This window comes from Gymnoscopelus braueri, assembly GCF_963280865.1.
Source record: "Gymnoscopelus braueri genome assembly, chromosome: 9".
In the NCBI taxonomy this organism is placed as follows: Eukaryota; Metazoa; Chordata; class Actinopteri; order Myctophiformes; family Myctophidae; genus Gymnoscopelus; species Gymnoscopelus braueri.
Window position 1 is genome coordinate 50,255,063 of NC_137610.1, and position 25,000 is coordinate 50,280,062.

The 25,000-nt window shown below is 38.7% G+C and overlaps 2 protein-coding genes across 2 annotated transcripts in view; both read right to left on the reverse strand.

Annotated features, from left to right (window-relative positions):
- LOC308092366 (uncharacterized protein) overlaps nt 1-25,000 on the reverse strand; it is a gene marked incomplete at both ends in the record, with an annotated part of 50,326 nt that overhangs the window by 25,310 nt on the left and 16 nt on the right. The window contains 5 exons of the mRNA XM_080438217.1: nt 21,464-21,526; nt 21,719-21,751; nt 23,833-23,895; nt 24,091-24,123; nt 24,944-25,000. The exon at nt 24,944-25,000 is cut by the window's right edge and continues 16 nt beyond it. Of these exons, the coding sequence (XP_080294343.1) occupies nt 21,464-21,526; nt 21,719-21,751; nt 23,833-23,895; nt 24,091-24,123; nt 24,944-25,000 (249 nt within the window). The remainder of the gene's footprint in view (nt 1-21,463; nt 21,527-21,718; nt 21,752-23,832; nt 23,896-24,090; nt 24,124-24,943) is intronic.
- LOC308091940 (complement C1q-like protein 3) lies at nt 2,241-11,798 on the reverse strand. The gene is made up of 8 exons (XM_080437710.1): nt 11,706-11,798; nt 11,284-11,346; nt 10,300-10,329; nt 9,825-9,857; nt 9,551-9,634; nt 9,270-9,332; nt 3,244-3,372; nt 2,241-2,669 (listed from the first exon to the last, which is right to left on the reverse strand). The coding sequence occupies exons 2-8, from the start codon at nt 11,342-11,344 to the stop codon at nt 2,383-2,385; spliced, it is 687 nt and encodes a 228-aa protein (XP_080293836.1). The 5' UTR covers nt 11,345-11,346; nt 11,706-11,798; the 3' UTR covers nt 2,241-2,382.

A 25,000-nucleotide genomic window follows, 5' to 3' on the forward strand; every position in this document is an offset into this window, starting at 1 on the left:
TTAAGAAACACATGACCAAACAAGTAAGAAAAAACAATATTTAGACCCGGAAAGCCTGTACGTTGTCATACCTTTAAATCTGGTAAAGTATCTGTGTCATTTTAGTTGTTAATTAAATCGTTGCTGTCGGGCAGAAACCTCTTATCTCCATGTTTTAGCTTTTTTGTGTTTTTGAGATCATCTGCACTGTCAAAAGTAGCAGATCTACATGTTCACACACACAAACACACACACACACACACACACACACAGACACACACGCACGCGCACGCGCACGCGCACGCGCACACGCACACGCACACACACACACACACACACACACACACACACACACACACACACACACACACACATTTTACTTTTTCTCAATAAAGTTGACTTGGAGCAGAGACATAGTTGATTCTAAACATCTGAACTAAAGTGGACAACGGAAACCTCTTGAGGACAGAATAAGAAATGCCTTTAAAAAAGAAATAACATCAAAAGCGAGAATGATCATTAGGCCTACATCCAAGTATTTAACCTTTTTAGAACTACCATATATTTACCTATAATCTTTGAGTTGTGCCTTAGAATGCCTTCTGAGGACGGCATTTCATTTCAATAATCTCAGTTAATATTATGTGAATGAGCACACATTTGTAAGTCTACAATAGTGCAAATGAAAACTCTCTCAAAAATATTGTAATTGTTGATAGAATGACAGTAGTTCATTGTTTTAATAAAGCTACTTTCAGTACTGATTCTACTGGAGCCACAAACAGCCGCCTCCTGAGGTCATCATCTCCCATCTCAGATTTCTCATGCTGTACAAGGCTTTACAGGAAAGTGCTCTCTAGATCCCACTAAATCTACATTGATTTAGTCCACTAAAGTTTGGCAGGCCTTGATTAATGTCCTAATGGCTGATTGATACTGTGTGCCGAAAATAGTCGATCTACAAGCAGTCAGACGCGTTGTGACTTGTGAGCTTGTAGATCGGCTATTTTCAGAAGCATTAAATGACTTGTCTTAGTTCTACTGGATCTCTTGTCCACTAGTCCTCTCTAACATTTTAGTCTAGTCTTTATTTTATTATTTTATGACAAAATTGTCATTAAATTTAGTCATAGTTTTAGTCATCATAGCTTAGTGTTTATTTAGTTTGTTTAGTTGCTGGGGTAAATATTATGTAATATGAGACAATGTTACCTAAATGATTCTTTAATGTCAGGTGGAAACCTTGTGTGTCCAAAACTGTTACTTTTCAGGAAATAGATCCAATATAGTTATTATTTAGTCATATAAGCTCTTAATACTTTTTATTGGTTCAATGGTCTATTCATAAAACACACTCAATTTCACTTTAAAAAATGTTCAAGTTTGTGAAAAAATAGCAGATCTGCAGGATGGCCACATTGTGAGCTTGTAGATCAGCTATTTTAGCTACTTTTTAGCGTAGGGGCATTCATAGTGGAGAGAAAATATAACACTTAAAAAGAAGAAATATGGAGATACAATGTGTCTGCACGACAGCAATGATATACAGATTAATAATGCAATAATATAAATATAAATATAATACAATAAAAAATATGATACACTGGTTAACAATGATCATTAAAACATACAATAGACACAATAGTGCTTTTGAATGTGTCTTTATTGACAACATGAATATGAGCATTATGGAAGCTCTTTAATGTAATGCTACCAGGACCAGTGGTGGAAGAAGTACTCACATTTTTACTGGAGTAAAAGTACAAAATACCATTTACAAGTATAAGTTACAATTAGACATTTACACTCTTATCCACAATGACTTACAAGTGTAACCACAATGTAGAAATACTCTGTTAGAATAAAATACCTGCAAAAGTACAAAAGTATTGTCATAAAAACATACTTACAGTGTGTTTTATGCAGAATGGACTATTCACTTTTTTATTTTTGTCAAAATCTTTCGAAAATAGCAGATATACAAGATCATAACATTGCAACACATTGTGAGCTTGTATTGCTGCTATTTTTGAAGAAACAAAGTATAATTAAGTATGTAATTAATAATTTGGCTGCAGACCCCCATCTGAAAAGATTAAGAGCCAGAGATTTGTGATTTTATATTTTCAAAATGATTCCACGTTTTTAATTGTTTATTTTTAAATAGCAGATCTACAAGCTCACAACACATCATTGTGAGCTTTTAGATCAGCTATTTCTGAATAGTATAAGTCAAAATAGTGGTTAAAATGATGATGATGATGATGATGATGATGATGATGATGACGATGATGACGATGATGACGATGATTATTATTAAAATAAAAGTATCTCTAAATTGTACTTAAGTAGAGTATTTGAGTAAATGTACTCAGTGAGTTTCCAGCCGTGTCAGAAGCAGTGTTACATAGAATAGAGCAGAAAACCACTGAATGTGTTGTGATTGTATCCGTCATCCTTGAGCCTGTGCAGACCACCAGGTATCCTCATGCGTACTGTGTCTCCCTGCTCCATCTCTAATATCACTCCATTAGATATGTATTCAAAATAATCATGATTATTCTGTCCATAGTTATCAATGAGTAGCCGATTATTTTTATACAAGTGGATCGACATATGCTCTGATGATCCCCAGGTAGCTGCAGTGAATCTGAAGTAATAAACTCCTTTCACTGGAGTTTGGAAAGAACCTAGAAAATATATAAAAACACAAACACGTGCACACGCAAACATATGTGTGCACATGCACACGCACACGCACACGCACACACACACACACACACACACACACACACACACACAGATCATGTTGACACTTTTAAACACTGTTAACTACTTTAAACTCAATTTTTTATAGGAAAGATTTTCAAAAAGCCGATCTACAAGCTCACATATTTTAGAAGAATGTTTGAACATTTTAGCCTGTAATGACGCAGCAGAGTTAACCCTTCACATGCTGTTACTGATGTTTTCACAGAGATGTAAGTTGTGTCATTAGTTGGTGAGAGATAATTGACAGTGTAAAGCTCATTAACATAATTAACGTAATCACGTAATAGAGCTCATTAGCATAATGGACATAATCACTTAATGTAAAGCTAATTAACATAATCAGCTTAATCACATACTGTAAGCTAGCATAATTAATGCAATCACTTAATGTAAAGCTAATTAACATAATTAACATAATCACTTATAACGCTCATTAAAATAATTCAGATAATAACTTACTGTAAAGCTCATTGAGATAATTAACATAATCACCTGTAGATGGATTGTAGGCGTTGCCGATGTTAGTGATGACATTCTTATAAACCAGAGTGGTAGCAGAACTAAATGGTCCAACGTATCCATCATTACCCAACCCAGCAGAGAAGGCCACCTTTGGTTGGTCTGTCAACACAGGAGCATTATCAAGTTATTTATATTGTTATAAAAGCATATACTATACAATCAATTATCTAATTATTTGTATGATTATAAAGTTGTTGTCGGGCAGAAACCTCATACCTTCATTTTTTTTTTAATTTTATACAAGAGTGTAGCAAAAATTGTGAAAATAGCAGATCTACAAGCTCAAAACGCGTCGCAATGCGACACATTGTGATCTTGTAGATCGGCCATTTAGATCGCTCAGAAAAACTATATTTATGATTGGTTTTTAAAATAATAATAAAAAAGGAAGGATTTTGGACATACAAGGTTTCCACCTGACAGCAATAATAAGAGCACACATTTTACTATTAATTACATAATTATTTATATAATTATAAAAGCATTTATTATACCATTAATTATAACATTATTTATATTTAACATATTGTTGTTGTTGGGCAGAAAACCTTTTATCTCCACATTTAGACTTTTTATGATTTAGTAAATGAATGCCTTACTTCATCATACAAGAGTGTCAAAAGAAATAGTGAAAATAGCAGATCTATAAACTGTTATATGTCAAGGACCCCCAAATTGATATGTATTTGACTGTGGATCCCCATCTGAAAAGGTTTTGTGCCAGGGACCCCCAGAAGAGAAGATTCGATCGATATTTTTCCAAAATGTTAAAAAATAGCAGATGTACAGTACAGCTCGCAGCGTGTTACGATGTGACGCGCTGTAAGATTGTAGATCTGCTATTTTTGAATAGCCAATGTAAAAATGGATAAAGGACCCCTTGGAACCCCCTCAAGGACCCCTGAGGGTCCCCGGAACCCTCTTTGAGAACCACTGATATATACGAATATGCCTGTATATAGGTCCACTATTTGTGGAGTTTTGTTGTTTGTGGACTTTTGTTGTTGTTTTTGTTTATGCTTTTAATACAAATTAAATAAAAATGTATTAACTATTTAATTCATTCATTTTATCATTAAATTATTCATAGTCATTTGAGAACAGTTTGTCCGGTTGTGTGTGTATGAGTGGTCAAGGGAAAACAGTGGCTGCTATAGTCTAACAGATGGTTAAAACGGGGTAAAACGGTTGTTGCTATGGTAAAACAGAGGGTTGCTATGGGATACATATCCATCGTCCCTCTGGGCTATGGGATACATAGCCGTAGTCCCTCTGGGCTATGGGATACATATCTGGCCCTCTGGGCTATGGGATACATATACGTTCCAACGGGCTATGGGTTCATTCCCACCAGACTATGGGTTACATCCTCCCAGGCTATAGGTTACGTCCCCCACAGGGCAGGTGTAGAAAAGAGTCAGCTAGTCAGCAACAGCAACCCTCCCCCTGGCCTGCTCCCATGGATTGGCTCCACCCACCTCACCTGCTCTCACTCACTCTCAATCCCTAATCACACCTGTCCTCACTCACTCCTAATTAGAGGCCTGCTATAAGTACTGCTTGAGTGCCTGTCCCCTTAGTTATTGTTTGTCAGCAGCAGCAGCAACAACTCCTCTGCCTTGGAGTCTCAGCAGGCCTTGGTTATGCGTCATTGAAGTGAGTTCTGTTGACAATTCATGATTCTCATGTTGCATTATATTGCTTTGTGATCAATGTAATTAATGTTAGTTCACCTGCTTGCCTTGAACACTTTAGAGAGGATTGTGTGTAATGTGTAGTGCACATAATGTACTTAGCAGTAATCTAGGAAATGCAGTGAGTTAATTTAGATAATATTATGTTTAGTGCTCTGGTGTATTAGTGGTAGGCCTACCCACTCCTCCTTAGAGTGCTACTCATTATTGTCCTAATTGTTGTTCATTAATGTGTTGAGTTGTATGTATAATAATTATGTATTTCTGTCTTTCATAGTAAAAACCATAACCGTGAAGCCTCATCACCTCCTTGCCCAATTACAATATGCTCATGTGTGCAACGGAAATAAATGGCTTAAACGGAATTCAGTTGTCAAACATTCTTGCCGATGTTCCATGGCGATGTTTAAATAACCCTTGAACCAGAACTCTATCTTATATGGTCCTTCGAGAACCGGAAGTGAACTTTGCCATGGCTGAAGAGGAGCCAACCGAAGCAGCTCACCACCCTCGACGTCAACACCACCCACCTCCGCACCTAGAGGGTGCGGAGGTGGGTGGTGTAGAACACACACATGAGCATGAAGGAGATGATGAGGAGGAAGAGGATTCTGAGCACTCTGAAGAGGAACACCCTGACGATGGCCAACTCCTCACAAGTCCAAGCAGAGCCCAGTCACCTATCACAGCTGCTGCCAGAGCATCAGAAGACGAACCACAGCCCAGCCAAGCTGACATCATTAAATACCTCCTTGAGACTGTGAAGCAGCAAGGAGAAATCTTGCAGTGCCTCATGGAGCGACAGGCAGCTTTCAGACCAGAAGGCAGCCCCCCCTTGACCAATCACCCAAATGCATTGCACCCTTGCCCACCAGGCCAGATTGCAACCAGGTCACCTCCTCCCCTTCTTCCAGCCCATAACCAACTGGTCCCCTTACACCATCCAGCCTCTGGCCAGCTCATGTCTTCTTATTCCTCAGTTTCACCTTCCTCCATACCTACGCATCTCCCAGTTCTTCACCATCAGCCAGTTTCACCCAGTCATTCACCTTTCCATCCTCCAATCCAACCTCATCCTCTAGCCCCTCAGCAGCCTGCAGCACCTCCTACTGTCCGATCCAGGCACTACAGGCCAGTTGAAGCCCCTAAATTCCCTAACTTCACTAGAGAAGATGAGGTAGAATACAGGATGTTGAGAATGGCCCTAAACAACCTACTAGATCCAGATGAAACCGAAGAATTCAAGTTCCACATTCTTCTTGACCATCTTAAGGTGGACCAGGCCAGACGCCTGGCTTTAGCCTATTCTTATGCCCAGCAGCCATTCACCGAAGCCTTGAGAGCCCTTGATGACCGTTATGGCCAGCCACGCCAGTTGGCTCTCAAGGAACTGAAAACCATAATGGCTCTCCCCCCTGTACGTCCTGGAGATGGTCATGCTCTTGACGCCTTTGCCTTACGTGTCCAAGCCCTGGTTGGGCTGTTAAGAACTATGGCCGACCAGGGTCATGCTGAACTTTTCTGTGGCTCCCATGTAGATCGGCTACTGGAGAAACTCCCACACGAACAGATTAGCCGCTTCAAGCGTCACATGCACAGACTCAAGGTAGATGCCTCCTACAACCTTACCCATCTCTCTGAGTGGCTGCAAATGGAGTCCCGTTGCCAACCTAGAAGTGACTGCCCAGGCCTGAACCCCCCTCAATCACACAGACCACAAGCACCTACCCATTCCACGACCATATTATATGGAGCTGCCAACATTGGTGAGCATTTCAAACCTCGAATCTCCCCTGTGTCCCCCTGTGCCTATTGTGGCTCTACAACTCATCACATCAGCCAGTGTGCCGATTTCAGAGCCCTGAACAAGCAGCAAGTCATAGACTGGATCAATAAAAACCGGAGGTGTTGGCGCTGTGCCAGACCACATCTTGCCGCTAAGTGCACCCTAAAGAGAGATTGTCATACATGCAAGAGGAGACACCTACGAGTCCTTTGTGAGATCAATAATACATCAGATACCAGTTCTAACTTGGTCAATTCCTCTGCCCAGACCTTCTACCTTGATCGTCCAACTCGCACAGGTCATGTTCTCTTGAAACTAGTTAAGGTCATTCTACGAAATGGCAGTCGTACCCTGGAGACCTTCGCACTGCTAGATGACGGGTCAGAGCGAACCATCCTTCTGCAGTCCGCAGCTCAAAGACTCCAGCTTGATGGAGAACCTGAGGACTTGTCCCTCAGAACTGTGAGGCAAGGAGTGGAGAGGCTGCAGGGGGCTCGTGTCTCGTTTCAGGTGGGCTCGGCCTCCGGATCCGAATTTCAAATCAATCATGCCTTCACTGCAGATCGACTTGCTCTGTCTGAGCACACACATCCTGTCCTTTCCCTTCAAAGACAATATAAATACCTACGTCGACTCCCACTGTCACCAATGCATAAGGTCACCCCACTACTTCTAATTGGCTCAGATAATATTCACCTGATCTCCCCTATTGCCCCAGTTCGATTTGGTCCATCAGGAGCACCGGCTGCAGTCAAGACTCTCCTTGGTTGGACACTGCAAGGCCCAACAAGGTACATCGAACCTCACCCATCGGGTGCCAAGTGCTTCCACATCTCCAATGCCTCTCCATCTATTGGTGTAGTTCCCCATCGAAATGAGATCCAGCAGCCAAACCAAGCTCTCGATGCATCAGTCCAAGTGAAACCTTCTCCAGATGTAGTAACCTCTACTGCCGCTGATTATCATCAGTCCGAAATAGAGATCCGGAGACGGATCCGGAGACGGAGCAAGGGAGAGAACCTCAACCATCTCAAGGCTCAGAGACCCCTACCATCGACCACTCATTTACTCACCCGTACCCCAGGAGATGTCCCCAGTATCGCACACCCTGACCCCGTGAGCCTCATGGGGCGGCGGAACCCCTCTCCCTGGCTGAAATCCCCAAGGACCCCCAAATCACACTTCCTAGTGACTCTTAGGAGTTGCAAATCCTTACAGTATTTGGGGGCGGCTGTAGAAAAGAGTCAGCTAGTCAGCAACAGCAACCCTCCCCCTGGCCTGCTCCCATGGATTGGCTCCACCCACCTCACCTGCTCTCACTCACTCTCAATCCCTAATCACACCTGTCCTCACTCACTCCTAATTAGAGGCCTGCTATAAGTACTGCTTGAGTGCCTGTCCCCTTAGTTATTGTTTGTCAGCAGCAGCAGCAACAACTCCTCTGCCTTGGAGTCTCAGCAGGCCTTGGTTATGCGTCATTGAAGTGAGTTCTGTTGACAATTCATGATTCTCATGTTGCATTATATTGCTTTGTGATCAATGTAATTAATGTTAGTTCACCTGCTTGCCTTGAACACTTTAGAGAGGATTGTGTGTAATGTGTAGTGCACATAATGTACTTAGCAGTAATCTAGGAAATGCAGTGAGTTAATTTAGATAATATTATGTTTAGTGCTCTGGTGTATTAGTGGTAGGCCTACCCACTCCTCCTTAGAGTGCTACTCATTATTGTCCTAATTGTTGTTCATTAATGTGTTGAGTTGTATGTATAATAATTATGTATTTCTGTCTTTCATAGTAAAAACCATAACCGTGAAGCCTCATCACCTCCTTGCCCAATTACAATATGCTCATGTGTGCAACGGAAATAAATGGCTTAAACGGAATTCAGTTGTCAAACATTCTTGCCGATGTTCCATGGCGATGTTTAAATAACCCTTGAACCAGAACTCTATCTTATAGCAGGGGTAGGCAACCTTAGGCGCGGGTGCCATCATTGCCATAGGGGAGGATGATCACTGGCACACTGGTGAGAGTGAGAGGATTTTGGGAAAAGGTAGGAAGAGTTAGTGTTGTGCTCCTCAAGGAGGAAAAGGTAGGAAGAGTGTTGTTCTCCTCAAAGGACTGTTTTTGTTTTGTTTTGGAAGAGATATAGGTAACTCCTTCATGCCTCCATTAGACTGTTTCCAATAGGGGTTAAAACGTGCGACTGGAATTACTATTCTATACTTAAAAAAACACAGATAACTAGTTTCAGATATTTTGGTTTTCTTTGTGTATCTGAGGACAACAGCAAAATGTAACGGTTTAATACCTGCGTGCTGTCTCTTCAGTTCCTCGATTTGGTTTTCTTTTTCATCCAGCCTCGTTTCTACGGTGGACAGCTTAGAAAGCTGGTCTGAAATCAACACAGTATTGGTATTAGATCAATCATGAATACTCATGCAGTTTTGAGTGGGTAAGCTTTACATATAAAGTAAATTAAATTAAATATTTTATTGTCATCTCCAAATTACCTTCACTTTCTTTCTTCAAGTCCTCCACATTGTTTTCACTAGCATTCAGTCTGGTGGCCATATCTGAAAAGAATATAACAGAGAAACTTAGTGAAAGTTAAGGATGAGAGTTAAACATACCCCCTTCACACATTAGAAGGACAATATCAGTCGTCAGAACCAAAGACGGTATTTAAGATAAATCTATCATGGTTAAATTGGAGTTTTATATATATATATATATATATATTTTTTTTTTCTTTGTGTATCTGAGGACAACCGCAAATGTACCGGGTTAATACCTGCATGCTGTCTCTTCAGTTCTTCGATTTCCTTTTCCTTTTCATTCAGCGTCGTTTCTACGGTGGAGAGCTTAGAAAGGTGGGCTGAAATCGACAGTATTGGTATCAGATCAATCATGAATACTCATGCAGTTTTGTTTGAGTAGATAAGTTTTACATATAAAGTAGATTACATTATTAAAACTATCAAAAATCTATTCTCGGAGCTCAAATTAATTTGCATCAATACTAAAACAAGTCATTTTTAAACGTTAAATCGTCATCTCCAAATTACCTTCACTTTCTTTCTTCAAGTCCTCCACATTGTTTTCACTAGCATTCAGTCTGCTGCCCATATCTGAAAAAAATATAACAGAGAAACTTAGTGAAAGTTAAAGATGAGACTTAAACATGCCCCTTCACACATTAGAAGGACAATATCAGTCATCAGAACCAAAGACGGTATTTAAGATGATTCTATCATGTTTAATGTGGAGTTCGAAGTTACAATGGGTTTGTAAAGGAAGGGTGCGTGTCTGATAAAATGTATATCAAATATCTAAATACTGAATCAAGCAACACAAAAGCCCAAGTAGGTGTTAAAATGACCCTAACCATGTTTGAAAGTGAAATATCCCTTTAATAAAGTTTGAACAATGACACAAATAACATTCTTTGTGTATCTGAGGACAACAGCAAATGTACCGGGTTAATACCTGCATGCTGTCTCTTCAATTCTTCGATTTGGATGTCTTTTTCATCCAGCCTCGTTTCTACGGTGGACAGCTTAGAAAGGTGGGCTGAAATCAACACAGTATTGGTATTAGATCAAACATGAATACTTATGCAGTTTTGTTTGAGTGGGTAAGCTCAGACACATATATATATAAAGTACATGTAAAGTTACATATAAAGTAAATTACATTATCTAAACTATCAAAAAGCTATTGTCTGAGCTCAAATTAATTTGTATTAATAATAAAACAAGTCATTTTTACATTTTAAATTGTCATCTCCAAATTACCTTCACTTTCTTTCTTCAAGACCTCCACATTGTTTTCACTCGCATTCAGTCTGGTGGCCATATCTGAAAGGAATATAACAGAGAAACTTAGTGAAAGTTAAAGATGAGAGTTAAACATGCTCCCTTCACACATTAGAAGGACAATATCAGTCATCAGAACCAAAGACGGTATTTAAGATGATTCTATCATGTTTAATGTGGAGTTTGAAGTTACAATGGGTTTGTAAAGGAAGGGTGCGTATCTGATAAAATGTATATCAAATATCTAAATACTGAATCAAGCAACACAAAAGCCCAAGTAGGTGTTAAAATGACCCCAACCATGTTTGAAAGTGATATATCCCTTTAATAAAGTTTGAACAATGACACAAATAACATTCTTTGTGTATCTGAGGACAACAGCAAATGTACCGGGTTAATACCTGCATGCTGTCTCTTCAGTTCTTCGATTTGGATGTCTTTTTCATCCAGCCTTGTTTCTACGGTGGACACCTTAGAAAGGTGGGCTGAAATCAACACAGTATTGGTATTAGATCAATCATGAATACTCATGCAGTTTTGTTTGAGTGGGTAAACTCAGACAAATATACATATAAAGTACATGTAAATTTAGATATAAAGTAAATTACATTATCTAAACTATCAAAAATCTATTCTCTGAGCTCAAATTAATTTGTATTAATAATAAAACAAGTCATTTTTAAATTCTAAATTGTCATCTCCAAATTACCTTCACTTTCTTTCTTCAAGTCCTCCACATTGTTTTCACTCGCATTCAGTCTGGTGGCCATATCTGAAAAAAATATAACAGAGAAACTTAGTGAAAGTTAAAGATGAGTGTTAAACATGCCCCCTTCACACATTAGAAGGACAATATCAGTCATCAGAACCAAAGACGGTATTTAAGATGATTCTATCATGTTTAATGTGAAGTTTGAAGTTACAATGGGTTTGTAAAGGAAGGGTGCGTGTCTGATAAAATGTATATCAAATATCTAAATACTGAATCAAGCAACACAAAAGCCCAAGTAGGTGTTAAAATGACCCCAACCATGTTTGAAAGTGAAATATCCCTTTAATAAAGTTTGAACAATGAGACAAATAACATTCTTTGTGTATCTGAGGACAACAGCAAATGTACCGGGTTAATACCTGCATGCTGTCTCTTCAGTTCTTCGATTTGGTTGTCTTTTTCACCCAGCCTCGTTTCTACGGTGGACAGCTTAGAAAGGTGGGCTGAAATCAACACAGTATTGGTATTAGATCAATCATGAATACTCATGCAGTTTTGTTTGAGTGGGTAAACTCAGACACATATATTTAAAGTACATGTAAAGTTACATATAAAGTAAATTACATTATCTAAACTATCAAAAATCTATTGTCTGAGCTCAAATTAATTTGTATTAATAATAAAACAAGTCATTTTTACATTTTAAATTGTCATCTCCAAATTACCTTCACTTTCTTTCTTCAAGACCTCCACATTGTTTTCACTAGCATTCAGTCTGGTGGCCATATCTGAAAGGAATATAACAGAGAAACTTAGTGAAAGTTAAAGATGAGAGTTAAACATGCTCCCTTCACACATTAGAAGGACAATATCAGTCATCAGAACCAAAGACGGTATTTAAGATGATTCTATCATGTTTAATGTGGAGTTTGAAGTTACAATGGGTTTGTAAAGGAAGGGTGCGTGTCTGATAAAATGTATATCAAATATCTATACTGAATCAAGCAACACAAAAGCCCAAGTAGGTGTTAAAATGACCCCAACCATGTTTGAAAGTGAAATATCCCTTTAATAAAGTTTGAACAATGACACAAATAACATTCTTTGTGTATCTGAGGACAACAGCAAATGTACCGGGTTAATACCTGCATGCTGTCTCTTCAGTTCTTCGATTTGGATTTCTTTTTCATCCAGCCTTGTTTCTACGGTGGACAGCTTAGAAAGGTGGGCTGAAATCAACACAGTATTGGTATTAGATCAATCATGAATACTCATGCAGTTTTGTTTGAGTGGGTAAGCTCAGACACATAATTTATACATATAAAGTACATGTAAAGTTACATATAAAGTAAATTACATTATCTAAACTATCACAAATCTATTCTCTGAGCTCAAATTAATTTGTATTAATAATAAAACAAAGTCATTTTTACATTTTAAATTGTCATCTCCAAATTACCTTCACTTTCTTTCTTCAAGACCTCCACATTGTTTTCACTCGCATTCAGTCTGGTGGCCATATCTGAAAAGAATATAACAGAGAAACTTAGTGAAAGTTAAAGATGAGAGTTAAACATGCCCCCTTCACACATTAGAAGGACAATATCAGTCATCAGAACCAAAGACAGTATTTAAGATGATTCTATCATGTTTAATGTGGAGTTTGAAGTTACAATGGGTTTGTAAAGGAAGGGTGCGTGTCTGATAAAATGTATATCAAATATCTAATTACTGAATCAAGCAACACAAAAGCCCAAGTAGGTGTTAAAATGACCCCAACCATGTTTGAAAGTGAAATATCCCTTCAATAAAGTCTGAACAATGACACAAATAACATTCTTTGTGTATCTGAGGACAACAGCAAATGTACCGGGTTAATACCTGCATGCTGTCTCTTCAGTTCTTCGATTTGGATTTCTTTTTCACCCAGCCTTGTTTCTACGGTGGACAGCTTAGAAAGGTGGGCTGAAATCAACACAGTATTGGTATTAGATCAATCATGAATACTCATGCAGTTTTGTTTGAGTGGGTAAACTCAGACACATATACATATAAAGTACATGTAAAGTTACATATAAAGTAAATTACATTATCTAAACTATCAAAAATCTATTCTCTGAGCTCAAATTAATTTGTATTAATAATAAAACAAGTCATTTTTAAATTCTAAATTGTCATCTCCAAATTACCTTCACTTTCTTTCTTCAAGTCCTCCACATTGTTTTCACTCGCATTCAGTCTGGTGGCCATATCTGAAAAGAATATAACAGAGAAACTTAGTGAAAGTTAAAGATGAGTGTTAAACATGCCCCCTTCACACATTAGAAGGACAATATCAGTCATCAGAACCAAAGACGGCATTTAAGATGATTCTATCATGTTTAATGTGGAGTTTGAAGTTACAATGGGTTTGAAAAGGAAGGGTGCGTGTCTGAAAAAATGAATATCAAATATCTAAATACTGAATCAAGCAACACAAAAGCCCAAGTAGGTGTTAAAATGACCCCAACCATGTTTGAAAGTGAAATATCCCTTTAATAAAGTTTGAACAATGACACAAATAATATTCTTTGTGTATCTGAGGACAACAGCAAATGTACCGGGTTAATACCTGCATGCTGTCTCTTCATTTCTTCGATTTGATTTTCTTTTTCATCCAGCCTCGTTTCTACGGTGGACAGCTTAGAAAGGTGGGCTGAAATCAACACAGTATTTGTATTAGATCAATCATGAATACTCATGCAGTTTTGTTTGAGTGGGTAAGCTCAGACACATAATTTATACATATAAAGTACATGTAAAGTTACATATAAAGTAAATTACATTATCTAAACTATCACAAATCTATTCTCTGAGCTCAAATTAATTTGTATTAATAATAAAACAAGTCATTTTTACATTTTAAATTGTCATCTCCAAATTACCTTCACTTTCTTTCTTCAAGACCTCCACATTGTTTTCACTCGCATTCAGTCTGGTGGCCATATCTGAAAAGAATATAACAGAGAAACTTAGTGAAAGTTAAAGATGAGAGTTAAACATGCCCCCTTCACACATTAGAAGGACAATATCAGTCATCAGAACCAAAGACGGTATTTAAGATGAATCTATCATGTTTAATGTGGAGTTTGAAGTTACAATGGGTTTGTAAAGGAAGGGTGCGTGTCTGATAAAATGTATATCAAATATCTAATTACTGAATCAAGCAACACAAAAGCCCAAGTAGGTGTTAAAATGACCCCAACCATGTTTTAAAGTGAAATATCCCTTTAATAAAGTTTGAACAATGACACAAATAACATTCTTTGTGTATCTGAGGACAACAGCAAATGTACCGGGTTAATACCTGCATGCTGTCTCTTCAGTTCTTCGATTTGGATTTCTTTTTCATCCAGCCTTGTTTCTACGGTGGACAGCTTAGAAAGGTGGGCTGAAATCAACACAGTATTGGTATTAGATCAATCATGAATACTCATGCAGTTTTGTTTGAGTGGGTAAACTCAGACACATAATTTATACATATAAAGTACATGTAAAGTTACATATAAAGTAAAATACATTATCTAAACTATCAAAAATCTTTTCTCTGAGCTCAAATTAATTTGTATTAATAATAAAACAAGTCATTTTTAAATTCTAAATTGTCATCTCCAAATTACCTTCACTTTCTTTCTTCAAGTCCTCCACATTGTTTTCACTCGCATTCAGTCTGGTGGCCATATCTGAAAAAGATATAACAGAGAAACTTAGTGAAAGTTAAAGATGAGAGTTAAACATGCCCCCTTCACACACTAGAAGGACAATATCAGTCGTCACTGTCAGAACCAAAGACGGTATTTAAGATGAATCTATCATGGTTAAAGTTGAGTTTGAAGTTACAATGGGTTTTTAAAGGAAGGTTGCGTGTCTGATAAAATTAATATAAAATATCTAAATACTGAATCAAGCAACACAAAAGCCGAAGTACTGTGTTAAAATAGCCTGCCCCAGCGTGTCTGATATCTGGCATAGAGGGGCGGATTCAAAATCTACGGCAAAAACATCCGTGGGCTCCTATTGGTTCACCGATCTGTGCACCCGCCCCCGCCACGCGCCCTTCCTCCTCCCCCAATGTGCAGAATTGAGAGCCCTGACGTCACAACATTTGGAGCGACGCCCACTGCACTCTGCTTGGTTGGGGAAATGAAAGGTTGATTCCCACTTCCTATGCCAGAAACATCAACAGCTTGGTCCAGGCTATCTGTTTGAGCAAAAATAAAAACCTGGAGATCGAGGCTAGTGTTAAAATGACCCCAAACATGTTTGAAAGTGAAATATCCCTTTAATAAAGTTTGAGCAATGACATAATAGCTAAGTTCGTCAGACCAATGTGTGCAACTCACACACTGTAACAGTGTGAGTTTGTGAAGTGTTGAGAGGAGCAACAACCCATCAGGCTCATGTCAGTGAGTTAGTGTTAAGAGTGTTGATAGAGTTAAGTATTTATACGATAGAGTTAAGTATTGTTACTGTTATGATTGTGTTAGGAGTATTGTTAGGATTGTGTTAAGAGTCTTTATAGTGTTAAGTATTATTGTCTCCACCAGGCCGTAGGCATGGGGAGACTATGTTTTGCACCCTGTCCGTCCGTCTGTCCGTCCGTCCGTCCGGGTGTCCGTGTGTGTGTGTGTGTGTGTGTGTCCGTCTGTGGACAGCTAATCTCCGGCACCGTTGGCTTCCCAAATGTTTCACATGGGCCTCTTAGCGCCACCCGGCGGCCGTGTTTTGCAAAACAATTTTTTTTAACATTACTCCTACAGATTTTGTCCAAACATCACGCAAATCGGTACACAGTATCTCTATAGTCATTAAACGAAACTAGAAACGATATAGTCATGAACAAACATTATTTCTGAACATTAACATCAACAACACATTTTTTTCCCGTTTGTATCTGAGGACAACAGCAAATGTACCGGGTTAATACCTGCATGCTGTCTCTTCAGTTCTTCGATTTGGTTTTCTTTTTCATCCAGCCTCGTTTCTACGGTGGACAGCTTAGAAAGTTGGGCTGAAATCAACAGTATTGGTATTAGATCAATCATTAATACTCATGCAGTTTTGTTTGAGTGGGTAAGCTTTACATATTAAGTAAATTACATTATCTAAACTATCAAAAATCTATTCTCTGAGCTCAAATTAATTTGTATTAATAATAAAACAAGTCATTTTTAAATTCTAAAATGTCATCTCCAAATTACCTTCACTTTCTTTCTTCAAGTCCTCCACATTGTTTTCACTCGCATTCAGTCTGGTGGCCATATCTGACAAAAATATAACAGAGAAACTTAGTGAAAGTTAAAGATGAGTGTTAAACATGCCCCCTTCACACATTAGAAGGACAATATCAGTCATCAGAACCAAAGACGTTATTTAAGATGATTCTATCATGTTTAATGTGGAGTTTGAAGTTACAATGGGTTTGTAAAGGAAGGGTGCGTGTCTGATAAAATGTATATCAAATATCTAATTACTGAATCAAGCAACACAAAAGCCCAAGTAGGTGTTAAAATGACCCCAACCATGTTTGAAAGTGAAATATCCCTTTAATAAAGTTTGAACAATGACACAAATAACATTCTTTGTGTATCTGAGGACAACAGCAAATGTATCGGGTTAATACCTGCATGCTGTCTCTTCAGTTCTTCGATTTGGTTGTCTTTTTCATCCAGCCTCGTTTCTACGGTGGACAGCTTAGAAAGGTGGGCTGAAATCAACACAGTATTGGTATTAGATCAATCATGAATACTCATGCAGTTTTGTTTGAGTGGGTAAACTCAGACACATATATATATAAAGTACATGTAAAGTTACATATAAAGTAAATTGCATTATCTAAACTATCAAAAATCTATTCTCTGAGCTCAAATTAATTTGTATTAATAATAAAACAAGTCATTTTTAAATTCTAAAATGTCATCTCCAAATTACCTTCACGTTCTTTCTTCAAGTCCTCCACATTGTTTTCACTCGCATTCAGTCTGGTGGCCATATCTGACAAAAATATAACAGAGAAACTTAGTGAAAGTTAAAGATGAGTGTTAAACATGCCCCCTTCACACATTAGAAGGACAATATCAGTCATCAGAACCAAAGACGTTATTTAAGATGATTCTATCATGTTTAATGTGGAGTTTGAAGTTACAATGGGTTTGTAAAGGAAGGGTGCGTGTCTGATAAAATGTATATCAAATATCTAATTACTGAATCAAGCAACACAAAAGCCCAAGTAGGTGTTAAAATGACCCCAACCATGTTTGAAAGTGAAATATCCCTTTAATAAAGTCTGAACAATGACACAAATAACATTCTTTGTGTATCTGAGGACAACAGCAAATGTACCGGGTTAATACCTGCATGCTGTCTCTTCAGTTCTTCGATTTGGATTTCTTTTTCATCCAGCCTTGTTTCTACGGTGGACAGCTTAGAAAGGTGGGCTGAAATCAACACAGTATTGGTATTAGATCAATCATGAATACTCATGCAGTTTTGTTTGAGTGGGTAAACTCAGACACATATACATATAAAGTACATGTAAAGTTACATATAAAGTAAATTACATTATCTAAACTATCAAAAATCTATTCTCTGAGCTCAAATTAATTTGTATTAATAATAAAACAAGTCATTTTTCAATTCTAAATTGTCATCTCCAAATTACCTTCACTTTCTTTCTTCAAGTCCTCCACATTGTTTTCACTCGCATTCAGTCTGGTGGCCATATCTGAAAAGAATATAACAGAGAAACTTAGTGAAAGTTAAAGATGAGAGTTAAACATGCCCCCTTCACACATTAGAAGGACAATATCAGTCATCAGAACCAAAGACGGTATTTAAGATGAATCTATCATGTTTAATGTGGAGTTTGAAGTTACAATGGGTTTGTAAAGGAAGGGTGCGTGTCTGATAAAATGTATATCAGATATCTTATTACTGAATCAAGCAACACAAAAGCCCAAGTAGGTGTTAAAATGACCCCAACCATGTTTGAAAGTGAAATATCCCTTTAATAAAGTTTGAACAATGACACAAATAACATTCTTTGTGTATCTGAGGACAACAGCAAATGTACCGGGTTAATACCTGCATGCTGTCTCTTCATTTCTTCGATTTTATTTTCTTTTTCATCCAGCCTCGTTTCTACGGTGGACAGCTTAGAAAGGTGGGCTGAAATCAACACAGTATTGGTATTAGATCAATCATGAATACTCATGCAGTTTTGTTTGAGTGGGTAAACTCAGACACATAATTTATACATATAAAGTACATGTAAAGTTACATATAAAGTAAATTACATTATCTAAACTATCAAAAATCTATTCTCTGAGCTCAAATTAATTTGTATTAATAATAAAACAAGTCATTTTTACATTTTAAATTGTCATCTCCAAATTACCTTCACTTTCTTTCTTCAAGACCTCCACATTGTTTTCACTCGCATTCAGTCTGGTGGCCATATCTGAAAAAAATATAACAGAGAAACTTAGTGAAAGTTAAAGATGAGAGTTAAACATGCCCCCTTCACACACTAGAAGGACAATATCAGTCGTCACTGTCAGAACCAAAGACGGTATTTAAGATGAATCTATCATGGTTAAAGTGGAGTTTGAAGTTACAATGGGTTTTTTAAAGGAAGGTTGCGTGTCTGATAAAATTAATATAAAATATCTAAATACTGAATCAAGCAACACAAAAGCCGAAGTACTGTGTTAAAATAGCCTGCCCCAGCGTGTCTGATATCTGGCATAGAGGGGCGGATTCAAAATCTACGGCGAAAACATCCGTGGGCTCCCATTGGTTCACCGATCTGTGCACCCGCCCCCGCCCCGCGCCCTTCCTCCTCCCCCAATGTGCAGAATTGAGAGCCCTGACGTCACAACATTTGGAGCGACGCCCACTGCACTCTGCTTGGTTGGGGAAATGAAAGGTTGACTCCCACTTCCTATGCCAGAAACATCAACAGCTTGGTCCAGGCTATCTGTTTGAGCAAAAATAAAAACCTGGAGATCAAGGCTAGTGTTAAAATGACCCCAAACATGTTTGAAAGTGAAATATCCCTTTAATAAAGTTTGAGCAATGACATAATAGCTAAGTTAGTCAGACCAATGTGTGCAACTCACACACTGCAACAGTGTGAGTTTGTGAAGTGTTGAGAGGAGCAACAACCCATCAGGCTCATGTCAGTGAGTTAGTGTTAAGAGTGTTGATAGAGTTAAGTATTTATACGATAGAGTTAAGTATTGTTACTGTTATGATTGTGTTAGGAGTATTGTTAGGATTGTGTTAAGAGTCTTTATAGTGTTAAGTATTATTGTCTCCACCAGGCCGTAGGCATGGGGAGACTATGTTTTGCACCCTGTCCGTCCGTCCGTCCGTCCGTCCGGGTGTCCGTGTCCGTGTGTGTGTGTGTGTCCGTCTGTGGACAGCTAATCTCCGGCACCGTTGGCTTCCCAAATGTTTCACATGGGCCTCTTAGCGCCACCAGGCGGCCGTGTTTTGCAAAACAATTTTTTTTTAACATTACTCCTACAGATTTTGTCCAAACATCACGCAAATCGGTACACAGTATCTCTATAGTCATTAAACGAAACTAGAAACGATATAGTCATGAACAAACATTATTTCTGAACATTGACATCAACAACACATTTTTTTCCCGTTTGTATCTGAGGACAACAGCAAATGTACCGGGTTAATACCTGCATGCTGTCTCTTCAGTTCTTCGATTTGGTTTTCTTTTTCATCCAGCCTCGTTTCTACGGTGGACAGCTTAGAAAGTTGGGCTGAAATTATACATTATTGGTATTAGATCAATCATGAATACTCATGCAGTTTTGTTTGAGTGGGTAATCTTTACATATTAAGTAAATTACATTATCTAAACTATCAAAAATCTATTCTCTGAGCTCAAATTAATTTGTATTAAAGGTAGGGTTATTTATTTATTTGTGTTAAAATAAGTGTTAAATAGCTCTATATTCTGATAGCACTCATTGATATAGATTGTTTGTTCAGTAAAAGGAGTCTCCCATGTCTCTCCAGCTTTTTATTAAACAGAAAAAGCATTTTCAGTGCTCTCTCCTGATTGGCTTAAATGTTGTCACCTACCTGAAAATGTACTATTCTGTTTACTAAAGAGCTGGATGAAACAAACATGCATAATGAAATATGTTTAATGTTAATAAATCAACAATTCAGCTTAAAGGGATACTTGACTTTCAAACATATTTAAGGTAATTTTAACGTCTACTCTGGCTTTTGAGATTACCCCAGACAGTTTTTAAGTTGCTTTTATTCAGTATATAGATAGATTCGATATTCTTTTTACCCGACACGCCCACCTCCTGTATAATAAACCCTTTGTAACTTCAAACTCCATTTTAACCATGATGGATTCATGCGTGAGCGGGCTGTGTCTTTTCAATAACCTTTTTTTTGTTTTGTTTTTTTATGTATTTTTGAAAATGAAAACAAAATATAAAAGAAAAAATTATATTGTTTTTAAAGTTATTGAAAAAACATGCCCCCCTCACTCATTAGAAGGACAGTATCAGTCACCAGAACCAAAGACGGTATTTAAGGTGAATCTATCATGGTTAAAGTGGAGTTTGAAGTTAGGGTTTGTATAGGAAGGTGCGTGTCCGATAAAATGTATATCAAATATCTAAATACTGAATAAAGTAACTTAAAAACTGTCTCCCTGGGGTGCTCACAAAAGCCCACATATGTGTTGACCCCAAACATGTTTGAAAGTGAAATATCCCTTTAATAAAGTTTGAACAATGACATAATAGCTAAGTTAGTGAGACTGAACCAAAGTGTGCAACTTACACACTGCAACAGTGTGAGTGTGTGAAGTGTTGAGCGGAGCAACAACCCATCAGGTTCATGTCAGTGAGTTAGAGTTAAGAGTGTTGATAGAGTTAAGTATTGTTAGTATTGTGTTAAGTGTGTTGATAGAGTTAAGTATTGTTAGTATTGTGTTAAGAGTTTATTAATTGTACACAGCTGTCTAATGAGTAGAAAAACAAACTAAAAAAAATTATGAGCATTAGTGAGGACCAATTATATGAAGATAGGTTGAAAATGGGTGAAGTTGTCCTTTAAGTTATTAAGAATTACTTCTAAGTTATAATACCTGCATTGTGTCTCTCAGTGGCGTTGAGCCTCATTTCTAGGGTGGACAGCTGACCAAGGAGGGCTGAAATCATCCCAGTATTAGCATTAAATCAATCATAAATACTCATGCAGTTTACATTTAAACATAACATTTGATAATGTTAATTTATTTGACCAAATCTTTAAGCTTCACTTTGTCAATTATGTGGATCAAATATAAATTGCATTTTCAAAACATTATCTATTTTGAATATAAAATATATGTTTAAATTACCTTCCTCCATCTTGGCGCTCGCCTTGACAGACACTGCAGAGACATGTCACAGAAAAAGTACAAGTTGAACTCTAAAATCTTAGCCTGGCTCCAGCCCCTACATCGCTAGCCACGCAGGCAACTATACAAAGAACAATGATGTGTTCTGTATGGACCAGTGGCGGAACGTCCGGGGAGGCCAGGGCCTCCCCGGACAGGCGGGAGGCGGCCAGGCGGGAGGCGGCCAGGCGGCCGCCTCCCGGCCCGCGACCCTGGAGGGCCCGGTTCGTCAGTTAATAAATCTGTAAAATAAGGCAAAAATAAGAATTAAACAACATAACCCTAACCTAACCCTACCCTAACCCTAAAACCAAAATAAAGTGAAAAAAAGCCCCCCAAAAAGTGACCGAATCCGCCCAAAACCCGCAAAATTTTGCGCGCGTGCGTGCATGCGCAGGGGGGGCCTGATCACTGTGCTGTACCTCCCGGCCCGGCTTTGAGTTGATCCGCCACTGGTATGGACACCTCAGTACAAATCTACAAAGGGAATTAAATAATACCTTAAGAGACTTGAGAAATTATTATTTTCCTCTCTTCAAAGAAGAAGCAGTTAATTGAAGGATAAAGTGAGCACAAGTTAGAGCATTTAATTACATTACATTACTTTACATTACAGTCATTTAGCAGACGCTTTTATCCAAAGCGACTTACAATAAGTGTATTCAACATAGGTAGGGAACGAAAACTACTAATCACCAGAAGTCTTTAGTGCATTTTCTGCAAAAACAAGCAACCAAGAGTATACCTAGCGCTAAGGTAAAAGTGCAATATATCAGCTACCTATTTCCTTAAACAGATGAGACAAAATAGCTAAATCAAATGAGCATGAGCTAAAACAAAAAAGTGTATCGACTAAACAAGATCCAATAAACAATACAACAATAGAAAACAAGCGTTCGTACAACTAGTTAACAATAAGTAGGTCAGGCAGAGAGGAAGGGTAGTGTTTCCTGAAGAGGTGGGTTTTCAGCCTGCGGCGAAATATGGGCAGTGACTCTGCTGTCCTAACATCAGTGGGAAGTTCATTCCACCACTGTGGGGCCAGAACAGAAAAGAGTCGTGACCGTGTGGATCGGCCAGAAGGACCCTTGAGTGACGAGGCAATCAGTCGCCCCGAGGTGGCAGACCGGAGTGGTCGGGCAGGGGTGTAGGCATCGACCATAGCCCGGAGGTAAGAAGGAGCTGTTCCTTTCACTGCCCTATAGGCTAGCACCAGGGTTTTGAACTGGATGCGAGCCGCTACGGGGAGCCAGTGTAGAGAACGGAGAAGGATGGTTGTGTGGGAGAACTTGGGGCGGTTGAACACCAGACGAGCCGCAGCTTTCTGAACAAGCTCCAGAGGTCTGATGGCAGATGCCGGAGCACCAGCAAGGAGGGAGTTGCAGTAGTCCAGGCGGGAGATGACAAGAGCCTGGATGAGCACCTGGGCTGCCTTCTCCGTGAGGAAGGGGCGAATCCTCCTGATGTTGTAGAGGAGGAATCTGCAGGACCTTGTCACTGATGCGATGTTTGCCGAGAACGTCAGTTGATCGTCCAGGGTCACACCCAGATTCTTCGCAGTCCGAGTTGAGGTCACCACAGCATTATCAATGGTGATGGCTATGTCTCGGTGCGGACAGCCCTTCCCCGGGAGGAACATCAGCTCGGTCTTGTCCAGGTTGAGCTTCAGGTGGTTTGTCGACATCCACTCCGAGATGTCAGCCAGACAAGCAGCAATGCGTGCCTCCACTTGGGTATCAGAGGGGGGGAATGAGAGGATCAGCTGGGTGTCATCGGCATAGCAGTGGTAGGAAAAGCCATGGGAGTGGATGACAGCACCAAGAGATGTAGTGTAGAGAGAGAAAAGAAGAGGACCCAGAACCGAGCCTTGGGGAACCCCAGTTGTGAGCCTGTGTGGTTCTGACACAGACCCTCTCAGCATCACCTGGTAGGAGCGACCCGTCAGGTAGGATGCAAACAGGGAGAGTGCAGAGCCTGAGACACCCATCCCCTCGAGGGTGGAGAGGAGGATCTGATGGTTCACCGTGTCGAACGCTTACCGTGTCGAACGCTTACGAAACATGAAGTTATAATACCTGCATTGTGTCTCTCAGTGGCGTTGAGCCTCATTTCCAGGGTGGACAGCTGACCAAGGAGGGCTGAAACCACCCCAGTATTAGCATTAAATCAATCATAAATACTCATGCAGTTTACATTTAAACATAACATAGATTTGAGTGGTTAATTTATTTGTCCAAATCTTTAAGCTTCACTTTGTCAATTATGTGGATCAAATATAAATTGCATTTTCAAAACATTATCTATTTTGAATATAATATATATGTTGAAATTACCTTCCTCCATCTTGGCGCTCGCCTTGACAGACACTGCAGAGAAATGTCACAGAAAAAGTACAAGTTGAACTATACAATCTTAGCCTGGCTCGAGCCTCTGCAACTATACAAAGAACAATGATGTGCTCTGTATGAACACCTCAGTACAAATCTACATAGGGAATAAAATAATACGTTAAGAGGCTAGAGATGAGTATTTGTGGTGTTCTGAAAGGCAATGTCAGCATAATCTACAATGGGAAGATATACTTGAGAAATTATACATTTCCTCTCTTCAAAGGAGAAGTAGCTAATTCGAAGGATAAAGTGAGCACAAGTTAGAACATTTAATGACTAAACATGAAGTTATAATACCTGCGTTGTGTTTCTCAGTGGCGTTGAGCCTCATTTGGGTGGACAGCTGAGCAAGGAGGGCTGAAATCATCCCAGCATTAGCATTAAATCCATCATAAATCAATAAATCATAAATCAATCAGTTAAACATAACACAGATTTGAGTGGTTAATTTATTTGACCAAATCTTTAAGCCTTCCCTTGTCAATTTTGTGGATCAAATATAAATTGTTTTGCATTGATTTGCAGGCAACTATACAATGAACAATGATGTGTTCTGTATCGACATCTCAGTACAAATCTACATAGAGAATTAAATAATACATTAAGAGGCTAGAGATGAGTATCTGTGGTGTTCTGATAGACAATATCAGCATAATCTACAATGGGAAGTTATACTTGAGAAATTAAATGATTATTTTCCTCTCTTCAAAGGAGAAGCAGTTAATTGAAGGATAAAGTGAGCACAAGTTAGAGCATTTAATGACTAAACTAGACTAAAATAATGAAGTTATAATACCTGCATTGTGTCTCTCAGTGGCGTTGAGCCTCATTTCTAGGGTGGACAGCTTAGCAA